The sequence below is a fragment of the Dreissena polymorpha genome, chromosome 1, assembly GCF_020536995.1.
Source record: "Dreissena polymorpha isolate Duluth1 chromosome 1, UMN_Dpol_1.0, whole genome shotgun sequence".
Classification (NCBI taxonomy): Eukaryota; Metazoa; Mollusca; class Bivalvia; order Myida; family Dreissenidae; genus Dreissena; species Dreissena polymorpha.
In genome coordinates, this window is record NC_068355.1 from 129275334 (window position 1) to 129294061 (window position 18728).

General features: G+C 34.3%; 1 protein-coding gene and 1 long non-coding RNA gene across 4 annotated transcripts in view; both read right to left on the reverse strand.

Moving 5' to 3' along the window:
- Nucleotides 1-543: 543 nt before the first annotated feature.
- Nucleotides 544-18728, reverse strand: part of LOC127849543 (tetraspanin-9-like) — a 43790-nt gene continuing 25605 nt past the window's right edge. Inside the window, exons 8-9 of one of the 2 annotated variants that reach the window (XM_052382185.1) lie at nt 11793-11876; nt 544-3213 (exon numbers count right to left, since the gene is read on the reverse strand). In XM_052382185.1, the coding sequence (XP_052238145.1) occupies nt 3118-3213; nt 11793-11876 (180 nt within the window). In that variant the 3' untranslated portion in view covers nt 544-3117. Of the gene's footprint in view, nt 3310-11792; nt 11877-18728 lie in introns of both variants that reach the window. The other variant, XM_052382196.1, reaches the window with a different exon arrangement.
- Nucleotides 10552-11709, reverse strand: LOC127849552 (uncharacterized). 2 transcript variants are annotated; one of them, XR_008034906.1, is made up of 3 exons: nt 11466-11709; nt 11109-11261; nt 10552-10700 (listed from the first exon to the last, which is right to left on the reverse strand). It is a non-coding gene; the product is annotated as an uncharacterized LOC127849552 (long non-coding RNA). The 2 variants fall into 2 exon arrangements; XR_008034907.1 differs by lacking the exon at nt 10552-10700 and adding an exon at nt 10807-10904.

Below are 18728 nucleotides of genomic sequence, written 5' to 3' on the forward strand. Positions count from 1 at the left end.
GTTTAAAGTTTCATGAAAAAATATGAAGAACTTTTAAAGTTATTGCAGGATCCAGAAAAGTGTGACAGACAGACTCACAGAGAGCAAACCATAAGTCCCCTCGGGTGAAACCAGTAGGGGACAACAAATGGACGCCTTTTATTTTTGTTCTTAGCCCGAGCAATGCACGAGTCATATGGTTAACTTATCAGTCCTAAAATGAAACAAAGTCAATAGTTCGCGCCTTGTGTATTTTAAATTGGGTTTCTACAGACTTCCATATTTCTAAATTCACAAAGGTGGAGTTCAGCTCACCAATCAAATAGGTTAAGAGCATGCGTTTCTCACAAGTACCCAGAGGCAATTTTTTTATCCAATCGCATTGCTTTGAAATATCCAATTAGAATACGAAGTAATAATGAACTTGTGTTCTTTTAAATAACCCGCCCTTTATCTGGGATAATTATTAAGAAGTGCTCATTCATATATATTGCACGTGCAGCACAGCCTAAGATTTCTCTCACTTTGCACATGATGGTAAACTTGCATTAAACCAATCAAAACCACAGTTTTGCTATTTATTCACAATATACCGGTACTCAAAAGTAAAATGTAAAAGGATGAAAATATACATGAAGCATTTACATAAAATACTACAAGTATAAACCTTTACATACATACATATCTACCTATACAAAAATATGTAAACCTATACATACTTACACATATAACTATACAAAAATACAATATTAAAACGTTCACTAAAATAATGGAGTATGGTATTAATCTCTATGGTCATGTTCACAGAAATAATTGATCCAAGATATAATAAAAAATACTTTCCATTTTTTATTGTGTAAATGTAAAATGTGTCAACTAAACGTGTCTAATTACAGGAGACTCCGAAAGAACAGAATTTAATAAAAATCAATATCCTTTACTTAAAGGCACTCATATAAACTAAAACAAGTTATACACATTAAAAGAGAGAATTTAAAATAATTAACCTAACAAAAAAATAGTCATACACAACCTTTGAATTTCAACTAGGACCAAAACCAAAGAAAAACAAGATGTGTTGTGAAACATTATGTCCCCCCCCCCCATATATTTGACCTTTGACCTTGAGGGATGACCTTTACCTTTCACCACTCAAAATGTGCAGCTCCATGAGATACAAATGCATGCCAAATATCACGTTGGTATCTTCAATATTGCAAAAGTTATGGCCAATGTTAAAGTTTGACGCAAACAAACAAACCAACATACCAACAAACAGACAGGGCAAAAACAATAGACTGGGGGACATAAAAACAGTAAAAGTATGAATGCATTCAATGGAACCGGGATAATACATAAAATTAAATACAATCAACAGGACAAAGCATTAAACAATATGATGTTAAACTTTCCGAACTTGAAATTTATCTTCTGATACAACCTATGTTTAGAATAAAATGTTCTGAAAATTTACTACAATTTGTAAGCTTGTTCTGAATTTAACATACTTTAAAAATACAAAATTTGCATATGACAAGAAAATTTACAATATCCAGGTCGTACTTGTTTCCTAAACATATCTTCAGTCCTGAGTGCACTCACATATCCTAAAACCTTTTTACAGCAATCATGAAATCCAATTATCTAATAAACACTAAAAAAAATTAAATCATACACAAATGATGAATTCACTCACAAAATGTTTTAAATAAAAGCTGTTACCATACATGGCACAAGTATGATATGCGTTCAGTTATGATATGTTAAAATAACTTTTATGTTTTAATTTATTTATTGCATCACCACATAACATCTTATAAAAATCAATTGTTAATGGTAATAATTTAAGTTATCGATGCATGATAATATTCAATATCTTATCAATATTTGCCGTGTACAATGTGAATTGAGCCCAATATCAACACTAAAATGGGCCTTGCTCTAGGAAAACGGGGCCCAATGCATGTTTGTAGTGTTCTCCCTTATTAGCCATGCTGTACGCAAAGGTCAATCTGACAGGAAGACATTTGCTGCTTTAGGAATATTTGTTTAATAAAAGTCTCTTATAAACACATATCCAGTCTGGCAGAATGTGTTGTCCCTTAAAAGCCTGTATGGACAGCACAGGCTAATCAAGGATGACTGTTACACTTTACACACTTTTATTGAGCCCTATTTTTCCATAGCAAGACTCAACTATTTACAAGTCATTGATTGACCCATATTTTTCTTTAACATTCATAAGACTGGGCCCGTATTCACCAACCCATTATTAGACTTAAAAATAACGAAAAGATTTGGGACCAAGAAAAAATGCGTTCAATGTTTGAATATATACATGCCTCCACTGGTAATAATGTCATTAACAAAATGTTCTACATGAAAAATGCCATAGATAGAGATGTTTAATAACAAGTTTTACTCAAAATTCAAGCACTTATTGAATATATCAATTTAAAGAATATTCTTCATTTTTAGACTAAAGTCTAAGAATTGTTTGGTGAATACGGGCCCTGATCATTAAAACAAACTTTCCATGGAGTAACATTACGAAGTCAATGTACCATACATGGACAACTTAGGCATGCATACTTATCATGAACATTCATTTCAACGAAACATGTTTTGAATGATGAACATTTTGAAAACTAGATTTATAAAACATAATACATAGTCATACTCCTTAAAAAAAATAAAACCATTTGTGCCTAAATACAACGCATGACTAAAGCCCTCGTTGTACTGAAACATATATAAACACATGCACATGGATTGGTATAGAATGCATGTGTATGCTTAAAATATTGCTGCCAGAAATTGAGGTCACACAAAACTTAATTGCTGTGGGAAACTCCCAAATCCATGGATTTGTCATCACTCACTGTTTCATTCAGAATTAAAAGATTAAAAAAAGTGTTTAACTATTCACATTGATTTCAAATAAACCCATTTTGTACCAAATTTCTAAATGGTTTGTATCATAATTCACAACTTAGTCGACTTGAATTTCATCTTCAAAATCTTAGAGTAATTGGTTACAGCAAACAGATTGCTTCAATTATAACATATTCCATTTTACTAACAAATTCTTTTTTCATTTGACTTCTATTGAGATTTTCGCTATGAATGCACGAATTATTAATCTCCTCTGTCAGCCGTACGCACGTTATAATCCCCTTGGTCACTTTCTTTCAACTTCAAGACAAAGATAACACCCATCACAACACCAGCAATCTGAAAGAAAACCTCTCACCATCATTCTTAGTACTCCATTTCCCCTGTCTCACCCAACTTAAGGATAAACAAAACTCCCGCCACTACACCAGTAATCTGAAAAAGATATAAAAAATCACAATATATCATTCTGCGCATGAAATAAGCCTAGTTCACTGTGAAAACTGGGCTTAATGCATGTGCATTAAAATAAGGTTCATGCCAGCCAGATAAGCCTGTGCAGTCAGCACAGGCTTATCAGGGATAACACTTAAACTTTCAGGGATTTTTTCATTTTAAAAAGCATTTTCTAATAAAAATCCAGTCTAGACGAACAGTGATTTCCTTGATTCACAAAGGCTAATCTCAGTTGACCTTTTTCGCACATGCATTAAGTGTCATTTTTCAAAAACAAGAATCAAATTATTTACAAATCATTTACAAATACACTAGCATCAAAAATGACACAAATAACTATAAAGAAAAGTTCAAATTCAATGTATTACATACGGTATCAAACATCTATCAATGAAAGGGAAATAACTTGAAATTTACACAATGAACACCTTCTGTTTTCAACTTTACTTAGGTAGTTATCTTAATACCTGATGTGTTTTTTATATGAATGTTTGTTGTGATCTGTCTGAGAAACATTATTTTTACGAAACACACAAACACATTTACAAAAACACGTTGCTTTTGTTTTTAAAGAGATATAACAGTGCAAGTCATGGTGTGCATTTTATAAATAGTATGAACGATAGATTATTCTTTTCAAGAGCACCGCCTTGCGGATGCAGACCGCTCATCTATTTTTCTTTTTAAAGGTGTAGGGACCTATCTCAATTTCAATCACAAAGGAGGGAGGGTTGGAGTGGAGGGGTGTATAGTGTGGGTGTGTGGTCATTTATTACATTATCTTCCAAAAATGAAAAAAAAAATGCAAAAAAAAAAATATTTTTGGGGGGGAGGATTCTTGGGTGGGATGGTTGGACAGTATTTCAAAAATAAAATAATAAAAATAAATATTTGTGTTTTTTTAACCATGTTTGAAAAAAAACCAGAGATGTGTTTGTCAGAAACACAATGCCCCCTATTGCGCCGCTTTGCAAAAAAAATATAAAAAAAATTACCTTTGACCTTGAAGGATGACCTTGACCTTCAACTTCAACCACTCAAAATGTGCAGCTTTATGAGAACGCCGCTTTGAAATATTATTTTTTTACCTTTGACCTTGAAGGATGACCTTGACCTTGAAGGATGACCTTGACCTTCCACCACTCAAAATGTGTAGCTTCATGATAACGTCGCTTTGAAATTATGATTTTTTTACCTTTGATCTTGAAGGATGACCTTGACCTTGAAGAATGACCTTCACCTTGAACTTCCACCACTCAAAATGTGCAGCTTCATGAGAACGCCGCTTTGAATTATTTATTTTTTTGACCTTTGACCTTGAAGGATGACCTTGACCTTGAAGGATGACCTTGACCTTGAACTTCCACCACTCAAAATGTGCAGCTTCATGAGAACGCCGCTTTAAAATTTATTTTCTTTTTTTTTTGACCTTGAAGGATGACCTTGACCTTTAACTTCCACCACTCAAAATGTGCAGCTTCATGATAACGCCGCTTTAAATTATTATTTTTTTACCTTCGACCTTGAAGGATGACCTTGACCTTGAAGGATGACCTTGACCTTGAACTTTCACTACAAAAAATGTGTAGCTATATGATAAAGCCGCTTTGAAATTATTTTTTTTTACCTTTGACCTTGACCTTGAAGAATGATGTTGACCTTGAACTTCCACCACTCAAAATGTGCAGCTTCGTGAGAACGTCACTTTGAATTTATTTTTTATTTTTTACCTTGACGGATAACCTTGACCTTTTAGAATGACGTTGACCTTGAACTTCCACCACTAAAAATGTGCAACTTCATGAGAACGCTGCTTTGAAATTTAAAAAAAAAAGACCTTTGACCTTGAAGGATGACCTTGACCTTGAAGGATGACCTTGACCTAGATCTTCCACCACTCAAAATGTGCAGCTTCATGAGAACGCCGCTTTGAAATTTTTTAATTTTTTTAACCTTGAAGGATGACCTTGACCTTGAACTTCCACCACTCAAAATGTTCAACTTCATGAGATACACATGCATGCCAAATATCAAGTTGCTATCTTCAATATTAAAAAAGTTATGGCCAATGTAAAAGTTTTCGGACGGACAGACGCCATATATATGACATTTGACCTTGAAGAATGACCTTGACCTTCATCTTTCACCATTCAAAATGTTCAGCTCCATGAGATACACATGCATGCCAAATATCAAGTTGCTATCTTCAATATTGAAAAAGTTATGGCCAATGTTAAAGTTTTCGGACGGACAGACACCATAAATTTGACATTTGACCTTGAAGGATGACCTTGACCTTTCACCACTCAAAATTTGCAGCTCCATGAGATACACATGCATGCCAAATATCAAGTTGCTATCTTCAAACGTGAAAAAGTTATGGCCAATGTCAAAGTTTTTTTTCGGACGGACGGACTAACATACTGACGGACAGTTAAACTGCTATATGCCACCCTACCGGGGGCATACAAATTATTTTTTTGGGGTGGGGGGGTGGTATAGTATGAGGGTGTGGTGGTCATTTATTAGATATTAGTTAATTAAAAAAAAATAATGGGGGGGATTGAAGGGGGATTTGGGGGGGGGCATGGGGGATAGTTTGGGTGGAGTCTATTGTGGTTTGTCAGGTAAGAGCTGTTTTGTCAAAGTATCAATTGAATCTAATCATAAATAAAGAAGTTATGGCAATTTTAGCAAAATTTAATAATTTGACCTTGAGAGTCAAAGTATTTCAAAGGTCAAGGTAAAATTCAACTTGCCAGATACAGTACCTGATAGCATGTAAGTATTTGAAATTTAAAAGCAATAGCCTTGATACTTTAGAAGTAAAGTGGATCTAAACACAAAATGTAACCATATATTCAAAGTTACTAAGTCAAAAAAGGGCCATAATTCCGTAAAAATTACAAACAGAGTTATGCAACTTGTCCTTTACTGTCCCCTAATGACAGTTTGCGAGTGTTCCAAGTATGAAAGCAATATCTATGATACTTCAGGGGTAAAGTGGACCAAAACACAAAACTTAACCAAATTTTTAAGTATAAAGGGCCCATAATTCCGTCAAAATGCCAGTCAGAGTTACATAACTTTGCCTGCGCAGTCCCCTTACGATAGTTAGTAAGTGTTGCAATTTTGAAAGCAATAGCTTTGATACTTTAGGAAAAAAGTGGACCTAAACACAAAACTTAACCAAATTTTCAATTTTCTAAGTATAAAAAGGGCACATAATTCTGTCAAAATGCCAGTCAGAGTTACATAACTTTGCCTGCACAGTCCCCTTATGATAGTTAGTAAGTTTTGCAAGTATGAAAGCAATAGCTTTGATACTTAAGGAATAAAATGGACCTAAACACAAAACTAGACCAAAATTTTCAATTTTCTAAGTATAAAAAGGGCACATAATTCTGTCAAAATGCAAGCCAGAGTTATCTAACTTTGCCTGCCCAGTCCCCTCATGATAGTAAGTAAGTGTACCAAGTTTGAATGCAATAACATTGATACTTTATGGACGCGGACGCCAAGGTGATGAAAATAGCTCATAATTTAAAAAAAAAATAGATGAGCTAAAAATGAAATTTGCTCCAACTATTCTAACATCTTCCCAAATACAGGTGTGTATAAAATAAACTTATATGTTAAAACCAGATGGAGGTAAAGCATTGAGTCAAAAATTGCTATGAGTAAGAACCATGACGAAACAAGATATGTGTTTGTCAGAATCACTATGTCCCCTTTTGCGCCGCTTTGAAGCTATATAATTGACCTTTGACCTTGAAGGATGACCTTGACTTTGACCTTTCACCACTCAAAATTTGCAGCTCCATGCAATACACATGCCTGCCAAATATCAAGTTGCTATCTTCAATATTGCAAAAGTTATTGCAAATGTTAAAGTTGGGGCAAACAAACAAACACACAAACAAACCAACAGACAGGGCAAAAACAATATGTCCCCACACTATAGTGGTGGGGGACATAAAAAGAGCGTTCTGTTGCAAATAGTGCCAAATACCAGAACTTTTTTTTCATAAAGAGAGAAAGCACTCAAGAGAAAATGCAGAAAGCTTCAGAATATAATAAGATGGTGAGTTAAGGGCTACCCACATCTATTTTGGCTATTATATGAAATAATCAAATATAACTTTAGATCCAATTTGTTATTTGTAATTTAAAGAAAATTAAATAATTAATAAATATAACAGTGCTTTTCACAGGCCATTAAACGGTCCCTCGCCGGGGCACTTGAAAGTCGAAATAAGAGTCCGCTGGCACCTTGAAATTTTCTGATAAGTGTGTATTTTTCATACTGCAACTAGGCATTATTAAGATCAAAGCGATATCGACTGCGCCGAAAATTGTTAGAGCCGATTTATGATCCTCTGTCAATTACGTCATGCATCTCTTTACCCACCTAAAGCCCGCCTAAAGGTGGGTCATCGTTGTAATGGAATATCAATATTGGCCAATGAGAGCGCACGCTTTGAATGAGCGACAACACTTATGGGCAGTAATACTTGCATTAAGATTAGCATATGACGAGTCTCGGTCACTTACTTACTTACAACCGGGTGTAATCCTCGTGGATATTGTGCATTTCATGCATAATATGGTCAAAACATGTATTCGACTCGTAATGCGCTTTTACAAATTATCGTTGAATTAATTACGCACAACTGTAAATGTATCTGTCGATTCTCAAATGAGTATTATTGAATTTGTAGTCCGAAACACGTTTCCGAATTTTAATGCTAACAAATATCAACAAATTCTAGCGTCAAATAAACAGTGCTTTATCTTTTGTCTCAATAAAAAGCACGCGAAAATTATGCAGACATGAAGGACGTTGCATGGAAAGTGTGAGTTTATTTTGTGTTGTATAAAAAGGAGAACATCACGTCAGGCGATTAACGCATGTTCAGAGGGAAAGAAACGCCCCGATCGGACATTTCATCATATCTTTAAATAGTAACATATGCCAAAATGTATTTGATACTTAAGAAAAATGGCGAATGTTTGTGTTTCTTGAATTTCTTGAGCACTTTTATCATAAATATTTACCAGATTTTGCTTTTTAAACCTGAATATACGAGACTATCTGGTAATGAGTAGCGGCAGGAAAAGTAATAAGTACCCCCCCGCCCCCTAAACGACCCCGGGGCGTCTGAAAAAAATCCTGTGGAAGGCACTGTATAAGTCACATACATTAATTTGTGTTGCAATACTTGATTTATATATATTTAACAATACTTAATTTAATTAAAAATTATTTTTAGTATTATGTATATAAGCAACTTGATTATTAATATACTTATACAATGGAACTTAATGTTTTAAACATGTTTAATAAAGTAGTACGGCAAATCTCATATGTCCCCTTTTGCGCCGCTTTAAAGCTATATATTTGACCTTTGACCTTGAAGGATGACCTTGACCTTTACCACTCAAAATGTGCAGCTCCATGATATACACATGCATGCCAAATATCAAGTTGCTATCTTCAATATTGCAAAAGTTATTGCAAATATTAAAGTTGGGGCAAACAAACAAACACACAAACAAACAAACAAACAAACAGACAGGGCAAAACAATATGTCCCCCACTGAAGTGGTGGGAGACATAACAACATAATAGTTAAAATAAAATAGACAAGTTTTAAATTTCAATTTTTAACGATTATCACTCCACAATATTAAATTGATGAATACAAAACAAGACTCAGGACAGTGGTTTATAGAGGTTGCACAGTGTACGTGATATGTTAAATACCTATAAAAATACATATTTTCCTTCTTTCTAAATCAACCAGAAGCATTATTTTATAGCCAGATTGACAGGTGATTCGCCACTTAATTGAGCAACAATTATTATTAAAGCTTGTCTTGAAACAAAATAACTTACAGGACAAGTGGACAAAGGCAATTTTCAAGCCCCAAAGATATAAGTTTTACTTTTAGAAATATTGGAACTTACTACTTGTACTAGCTGTGAACATGAATTCTCTTTCTATCATACATACCATGTTAAAAGAATTTAATTAACTAAAAACTGTACAACTTTTGAACAACAAACAAATCAATAAGTATTAAATCATAAACATTTTAACTACTGCACATTCAAAAATAAGCATGGACAGTATGGCCATTATCTTGTAAGTCTTGTTTTGTATGCTTTTTTTATCAATAGAGACAACTCCTGTACTGAACAAGAGCTGTCTCCATAGGATGACATATGCCCCCAATAAACGCTTTGATAGAAGTTATTGAAATGCACTAAGTGACCCGTGACCTAGTTTTTGACCAGGCATAACCCATATTCACACTTGACTTAGATATTGTCTAGATACAACTTCTGACCAAATTTGGTGAAGATCTGATAAAAACTACTTAAACTAGAGAGCAGACACCATACTAAATCCTTGAATTGCACTAAGTGACCCCGTGACCTAGTTTTTGACCCGGCATGACCCATATTCGGACTTGACTTAGATTTTGTCTTGATACAACTTCTGACCAAGTTTGGTAAAGATCAGATGAAAACTACTTCAATTAGAGAGCGGACACCATGCTTAATCCTTGAAATGCACTAAGTGACCCCGTGACCTAGTTTTTGACCCGACATGACCCATATTCGAACTTGACCTAGATATTGTCTAGATACAACTTCTGACCAAGTTTGGTAAAGATCGGATGAAAACTATTTGAATTAGAGAGCGGACACGAAAAATGTGGCCGACCGACGGACAGTGCGAAAACTATATACCCCCTTTTCTTCGAAATGGGGGCATAAAAACTTTGAGAAGGTGAAAAAGGTAAATTGAAAAATATATAATTGGACATTAACTAAAACTTAAATTGTATTCAAATAATGTGTATCTTTACTTTACTAACATATTAAAGCATTGATTCTAATATTGATTTCTGTCATTACATGAATGAAAATGTATATCAATATTACATACACCTTGTACAGAACCTTGCTCTGGGAAAATGGTGCTTAATGCAAGTGCATAAAGTGTCGTCCATGAATAGCCTGAGCAGTCTGTTAAGGCTCAGCAGGGCCAAACCTTTCTGCTTTCTGACATTTTCCCTTTAAGGAAGTCTCTTTTCAGCCAAACCTTTCTGCTTTCTGACATTTTCCCTATAAGGAAGTCTCTTTTCAGCCAAACCTTTCTGCTTTCTGACATTTTCCCTTTAAAGAAGTCTCTTTTCAGCCAAACCTTTCTGCTTTCTCACATTTTCCCTTTAAAGAAGTCTCTTCTCAGTCAAACCTTTCTGCTTTCTCACATTTTCCCTTTAAGGAAGTCTCTACTCAGTCAAACCTTTCTGCTTTCTCACATTTTCCCTTTAAGGAAGTCTCTTTTCAGCCAAACCTTTCTGCTTTCTCACATTTTCCCTTTAAGGAAGTCTCTACTCAGTCAAACCTTTCTGCTTTCTCACATTTTCCCTTTAAGGAAGTCTCTACTCAGTCAAACCTTTCTGCTTTCTCACATTTTCCCTTTAAGGAAGTCTCTTTTCAGCCAAACCTTTCTGCTTTCTGACATTTTCCCTTTAAGGAAGTCTCTTTTCAGCCAAACCTTTCTGCTTTCTGACATTTTCCCTTTAAAGAAGTCTCTTTTCAGCCAAACCTTTCTGCTTTCTGACATTTTCCCTTTAAGGAAGTCTCTTTTCATCCAAACCTTTCTGCTTTCTGACATTTTCCCTTTAAAGAAGTCTCTTTTCAGCCAAACCTTTCTGCTTTCTCACATTTTCCCTTTAAAGAAGTCTCTTTTCAGCCACACCTTTCTGCTTTCTCACATTTTCCCTTTAAGGAAGTCTCTTTTCAGCCAAACCTTTCTGCTTTCTCACATTTTCCCTTTAAGGAAGTCTCTTTTCAGCCAAACCTTTCTGCTTTCTCACATTTTCCCTTTAAGGAAGTCTCTTTTCAGCCAAACCTTTCTGCTTTCTGACATTTTCCCTTTAAGGAAGTCTCTTTTCAGCCAAACCTTTCTGCTTTCTGACATTTTCCCTTTAAGGAATTCTCTTTTCAGCCAAACCTTTCTGCTTTCTCACATTTTCCCTTAAAGGAAGTCTCTTTTCAGCCAAACCTTTCTGCTTTCTGACATTTTCCCTTTAAGGAAGTCTCTTTTCAGCCAAACCTTTCTGCTTTCTCACATTTTCCCTTTAAGGAAGTCTCTTTTCAGCCAAACCTTTCTGCTTTCTGACATTTTCCCTTTAAGGAAGTCTCTTTTCAGCCAAACCTTTCTGCTTTCTCACATTTTCCCTTTAAGGAAGTCTCTTTTCAGCCAAACCTTTCTGCTTTCTCACATTTTCCCTTAAAGGAAGTCTCTTCTCAGCAAAAAAAAGTTCAAGCAGAAAAATGTCAACTCTGACTGCACAGGATTATACGGGACTGCACTTTATGCAGATGCATTTAGCTCCTTTTTCTCGGAGAGTGGCTCATTATGTTTAATTATTGCGCTTACCAGGAATACGCAGAACGCGAAGCCGATGCCGAGAACAATGTTTGCCTGCTCTATGATAAACTCTCTAGCAGCCGTGTAACAACCCTGAAATGCGGCCATAAGTTGCGATTTAAGCATTAACCAAAACGCGCCCACACACAATACAACAATAAACAACAGCCAAACTTTCATTTACAAACTTGGCCTATGGACCCCAGGTAGTTGAAGAGCTTGTCTTTTCTTTTCTTTGACCAGTTAACATCTTTTTTTGTTTTATCAGAATTTAATATAAGTAGCAGTAATTTACGTCATCAACAATGCCACCACAAATGTCTGAGAATAGTTTTCATTAGAAAAGTAAATAATTTAACTTATGTCATTACAAAACAACAATAAACAGTTATTATGAAATGAAATAATGAAATTTAGTATTTATGTAATTGCTTGAATGAATGGATGAACAAACACAACTTTGTTGTAAGCCATATACAATGCAACCGTAACATAAACAGCCCCACCAAACAAGAGATATGTTCGTCGTCAGAAACACAATGCCTCTACTGCGCCGCTTTGAAATAAAATTTCTATTTATCATTTGGCAGGTATATAAATCATCTCCCTTTAAAGCTTATTACTTCCCTTGGATTTTGTCCAATCCAACTGGGGGAGGGGTGGGTGGGGGGATCTGTAGACAGTCAAAAATGACCAAGTCAGACATCACTGAATACCAAGGCCTGTAGTTTATCCAAGAAATCATAGCCAGAGTTCATCATGTATCTATGGACATAAGTCCACAGGTATGTAATGAACCCTACCATTCACAAATTAGTACAGGAAAGAACTGATTTTTATATCATTTTTAAAAAAAAATTCAATCATTTGAGTTATAAATAATCAAAATAAAAAATCTGTACAGTAACTGTGAAAAGAACTTAAATTCTTGGTAAGGAAATATATAATCTGAGATATTATTATATAAATTACTTCCCTTGAAAATAATTGTCTCTAACAAATCTCTATTTTTAGTAGCAAATAATTAAAAGCCACCACCGTGACTGTAGATTCACCACTCAAAATGTGCAGCTCCATGAGATACACATGCATGCCAAATATCAAGTTGCTATGTTCAATATTGAATAATTATCTCCCTTTTAAAGCTTATTACTTCCCTTGGATTTGTAATTTTGACCTTAGACCTTGAAGGATGACCTTGACCTGTTACCACGATGTGTTTGTCAGAAACACAAAGCCGCCTACTGCGCCGCTTTGATTTATTTAACAAAAATATATATCATTCGGCAGGTCAGATAATTCTGTCCATTTAAAGCTTATTACTTCCCTTGGATTTGTTTTTTCGACCCCGTGACCTAGTTTTTGACCTGGCATGACCCATGTTCGAACTTGACCTAGATATTGTCTAGATACAACTGACCAAGTTTCGTAAAGATGGGATGAAAACTATTTGAACTAGAGCTTTGTCACAGACTTGACGAATACCCCCACATGCCGCATTGACACATAATATTTTGCATGCCTTCTTCACAAAATACAGCTGACACCATGCTCAATTTTTAAAACGCACTAAGTGACCCTTTGACCTAGTTTTTGACACAGAAAGGCCCATGTTCTAACTTGGCCTTAAGATCATCTCCATAAACTTCTGACCAAGTTTGGTGAAGATCGGATGTAAACTACTTTAATTAGAGAGCGGACACCATGCTGAATGTTAAAAAACGCACAAATTGGACCCGTGACCTAGTTTTAGGCCCGGAATGGCCCATGTTCAAACTTGTCCTAAAGATCATTTAGATAAAACTTGTGACCAAGTTTGGTGAGGATTGGATGAAAACTACTTGAATTAGAGAGCGGACAACATGGTGAGGTTTAAAACGCACTAAGATACCCCATGACCTAGTTTTTGACCCGGCATGACCCATATTCAAACTTGACCTAGACATCATCTAGATACAACTTCTGACAAAGTTTGGTGAAGATTGGATGAAAACTACTTGAATAAGAGAGCGGACAAGATTGTGTTGTTTAAAACGTAAAGTGACCCCGTGACCTTGTTTTTGACCCGGCATGACCCATATTCAAACTTGCCCTAGACATAATCAAGATACAACTTCTGACCAATTTTGGTGAAGATTGGATAAAAACTACTTGAATTAGAGAGCGGACAACATGGTGGGGTTTAAAACACTCTAAGTGACCCCGTGACCTATTTTTTTACCCGGCATGGCTTTTGTTCGAACTTGACCTACACATCATCTAGTTACAACTTCTGACCAAGTGTGGTGAAGATCGGATTTAAACTACTTGAATTAGAGAGCAGACACCATGCTCAATGTGTAAAACGTACTAAGTGACCCTGTGACCTAGTTTTTGAGCTGGCATGGCCCATGTTCGAACTTGGCCTTCAGATCATCTAGATAAAACTTCTGACCAAGTTTGGTGAAGATCGGATGAAAACTACTTGAATAAGAGAGAGGACACCATGCTGAATGTTAAAATACGCACTAAGTGACCCCGTGACCTAGTTTTTGACCCGGTAAGGCCCATGTTCGAACTTGGCCTTAAGATCATTTAGATACAACTTCTGACCAAGTTTGGTGAAGATCGAATGAAAACTACTTGAATTAGATTGCGGACAACATGCTGAATGTTTAAAACGCACTTAGTGACCCCGTGACCTAGTTTTTGACCCGGCAAGGCCCATGTTCAAAATTTGGCCTAGACATCATGTAGATACAACTTCTGACCAAGTTTGGTGAAGATCAAATGAAAACTACTTGAATTAGAGATCGGACAACATGCTGAATGTTTAAAACGCACTAAGTGACCCCATGACCTAGTTTTTGACCTGGCATGGCCCATGTTGGAACTTGGCCTAGACATCATGTAGATACAACATCTGACCAAGTTTGGTGAAGATCGGATGAAAACTACTTGAATTAGAGAGCAGACACTTAATACGGACTGACAGACAGACCGACAGACAAGTTCACTCCTATATACCCCCCTAAACTTCGTTTGTGGGGGTATAATTAGAGAGCGGACACGAAAAGTGTGACAGACTGACTGACAGACTGACGGACAGTGCCAAAAGGGGGCATAAAAATAAAATAATGACCCATGAAAATGAACATTATGTAGCTCTTTTAACATTTTACTCCTTGCATATAAACTTTAAACATTAAATATTTTACACACGAAAAAAGGTTATATTTTTAAGAATATAATTTTTTTAACGGTTCATGCAATTGTACTGCAGTATTTGTGTATATAATACAAGCTTATACTTACTTTTTACTAGGCATGAAAGACCAGATGTCAATGCAAGCTTATTGTTGACTAAAGATTACTTTAAAAAATGTCATATTGCTTATGTTCTGTCAATTGAAAGAAAGTAATTTAAGATCGCTTAAGTTATAACATAAGATGCCATATCAGTTTTTTAATAAAAATGTGTTATAACATTAATTTAAATAATTTTGTAAATGAATGTTAGATTTAGTATTTATTTTTCCTGTATTAAGGCCAGCATTTTTTTTTATTTGTTTAACGGGAAATTTTTCCAAAAAAAAATGAGTCGGGGGGGGGGGGGATAAATAAAAATAAAAGCATGAAAAGTGAGCAGTCTACCAAAAAAAAAACAAAAAAACTGTCTGAACCGATTATTTTATTTTTGAAAATTTAAAATTCAGCAAATTTAACCTTATGAATACTTGCATTAACCTTTAAGTGTTTTATATATCTCATTACACTGTTGCAGAAGCTTTTTATAATAATAGTTAACATATTTTCATATATATTTATAGGTTAAAGCACCTTTAGCATGTATTATACTTTATTGCCTCAAAAGAGACTATTAAACACGCCAGGTGTGTAGTGTATTATAGTGATCGTTAAACTTTTGTTGAATGAATATCATAATGTATGTTTATAACAAATATAGCATGCATTTGACATAAATAAAAAAGACTTGAAAACTGTTTACATTGTTTAATAGCTTTATCAACCAACTTTGTACCTTTCATCCATGGGTGGAATATGCACACTAAAAAATACTCTTTAATATACAACAGACTTGCTTTATATCATGATAATTTGTATCAATCATGAGAAAAAATGAGCCATGTAACAGGAAATTGGACCTTAGGGCAATTGCAACAATTTTGGCTCTAACAGAGCATTCTGATCAGAATCCAATCTGTTTAACATAATTGTCATTCAGTCAGTACTTCTAACAGTGTTTTTTTTCACCTATAGGGGAATGGTGGCGGGGCCCGTCCAAAGGGGAAAAATGCGTCCTTTTTTAGGAAAAGGGGAAAATTAAGAAGTCATTCTTTTATATGTAATGATATTTATTATATGAATACACATGTATGTATGAATGTAATATTCACAGCTGAATGTCTCTGTTCTTTTTCGTAAATATATATCAATGATTTGTTCAACATTTGTTTCAGTCAGTTCAGCCGTCATGCACAGTATCAGTTTTCCAAGCCAATTAGAGTCTAATTGGGATTTTTTTAATCAATAAAATGGCAAATTTGAACATTTTTTATCAATAAAATGGGCCAAATTGGAATGTTTTTATCAACAAATATTGACACAATATAGATACATCAGGCCTTTTCTTGGCCATTTTGGAAAAAAAATTAATTCATGAAGTCCACTGATTTGGGAAAACCTAATGTGATATAACTCTTTTTAATAATAAAAAATCATATTAATTATAGTTATATACCTTGTTAGATGTTTATAAAATGAATTTGAGATATATATATCATGAGGCAGTTGTTTCCAAAAAAAAAAAAAAAAAAAAAAATTTTTTTTTTTTACTTTTGGAGGGGATTTTTCCAAAAAAATTGGGGGAAAATATATACTATTTGTGGAGGGGAATGGGGCCGAAATTGCCATAAAAAAACACTGTTCTAAAGATGTCAAGCGAACACTTTGGATCCTTATAAGACTGCGCTTGAATTGATCTTGATCCAAACTTTGTGTAGTGAAAGTTCTAGTACAAAAATGTGAATATTTCATTTAAGAAACCGAGAGTTATAGACTTAAAAAAACATGTGGTGCATTTCATTTTATATTCAGATAGAGTTATAGTGTTTATTTATGTAAAGTGAACACAAGGTCCATGACTACAATATTTTGTGTATAACATCGTTATGAGGTTCTCTTTGAAGTTTGTTCAAATCATGCCGAAAATTTGCCCTCCCTAGGGGTTACTGTTTTGCTTATTCTCTGAAACCGCAAGGCCCATTGGTTTGTTACGTTGCATGCCAACCATATAGTGGTTCTTTGCTAAGTTTCCTCAAAGCATGTCTCCGTGATCAATACTGTTTGTGCTTCATGGGTCAACTGATTTATATAGATTAATGTATTTGATAATTCCTAACAACACAGAAACCGCAAGGGTCAGTGGTTCAATATTTGGTGTGTAACATGTTAGTGTTTTCTTCTTCTAGGTGTGATCAAATCATACATTTGGATTAAAAATAACCCGTCCTTGTTTCACATGATTAATATTTACTTATATAATATAGATCTTAAACAATCTTATTCTCTCAAAACGCATGGGTCAGGTGATAATTATTTTGTATGTGAAATTGTATGGTGGTAATCTTAGTTGTTTTTGTATCATGTCCATTGGCTTCACATTAGCCCCATCAACATATTGAGGTAAAAGACACAATTAATCTAGAAACCTGGATTTATTTCATTGAACATTTTCTTAAGTGAAAGCCATATAAAGAATTAAATAGTACATGTAGCAAGGATTTAAATTGTTCTAGTAGAACTAGAATTACTCTGCTGACTGTATCTAATTTACTCGCAAGATTAATTATATACAGAAAACAACTTTTAACCATGTAATTTTATATTTTTAAAATAGTATTTAATTTTAATAATTTCGTTAAAGACTCACAGTATTGTCAAAATAAAATGGTGTAAACTTTTGCACATATTATTTTGTTCCTCTTATTCACTGTTTTTTAGTTCAAATGAAAATTTCTATGGAATGTGTTGTCTGTATTATTTCAAGGAGAAACAACAATGACATTTTCTTGGATATATAATAAACAGAGAGAGCTATATAAATATGAAGATAATAATAACCCTTGGAACAAATACATAGAGCCAATTGAGCACATTTATCAACAGAGCCTGAGGTGTGGTAAATTTACTTGCATTCCTTGCAGTACAAATCCTGCAGTATGAAAACATTATGTACAGTTGATAGAACATCATATTTAAGCTAAATAATAACTCATTTTTGAAAAATAAATTAAGATGTATTTCTGATTTACAAAACTGATCAAATAATTAAGAAATAAATTCTATTTACTTTTTCATGACATTTCGAAAGTCAAAACTTTGGTTTCGTCTGTAGAAATTCAATAAAATGAACTGATCCACACAAAGGACATAACTTGGTCAAAATGTACCGGAAAAATGGTTAAAATGTCGATATAAAAATAGTTATACATTTAAATGTATGGAAAAAAAAATTTGTTTTAATTTAATAAAGAATAATAAGCATGTTAATTTGCTACTGTGTCAAGAAAAATAATTAAAACTGTCTTGTGACTTTGACGGACATACAAACATCCGGACCCAATGTTATTTTATACAGAAGCTGTGTTGCATACTTTTTTTCTAAATAAAGAATTTATATGGGTGGGGAATGGGATTATTGATGCAAATACCTGTGGTTCAGTCATCATGTTCATTATAAAAAAAACGTAAAGAAGTACTTCTTGGACATTTTCGGGATCTTGATTTTTTGTCTATAAAAATATTACAGGATCTACATTTTAATAAATACGCATATTTATTAAACCTACCCAAAACTTTTTAACACATCGCATGTTATTGATGGTGACACCTCTGTATCATCTGCAAAAGCTCTAATTATTTTTAATTTTGTATCCCATAATA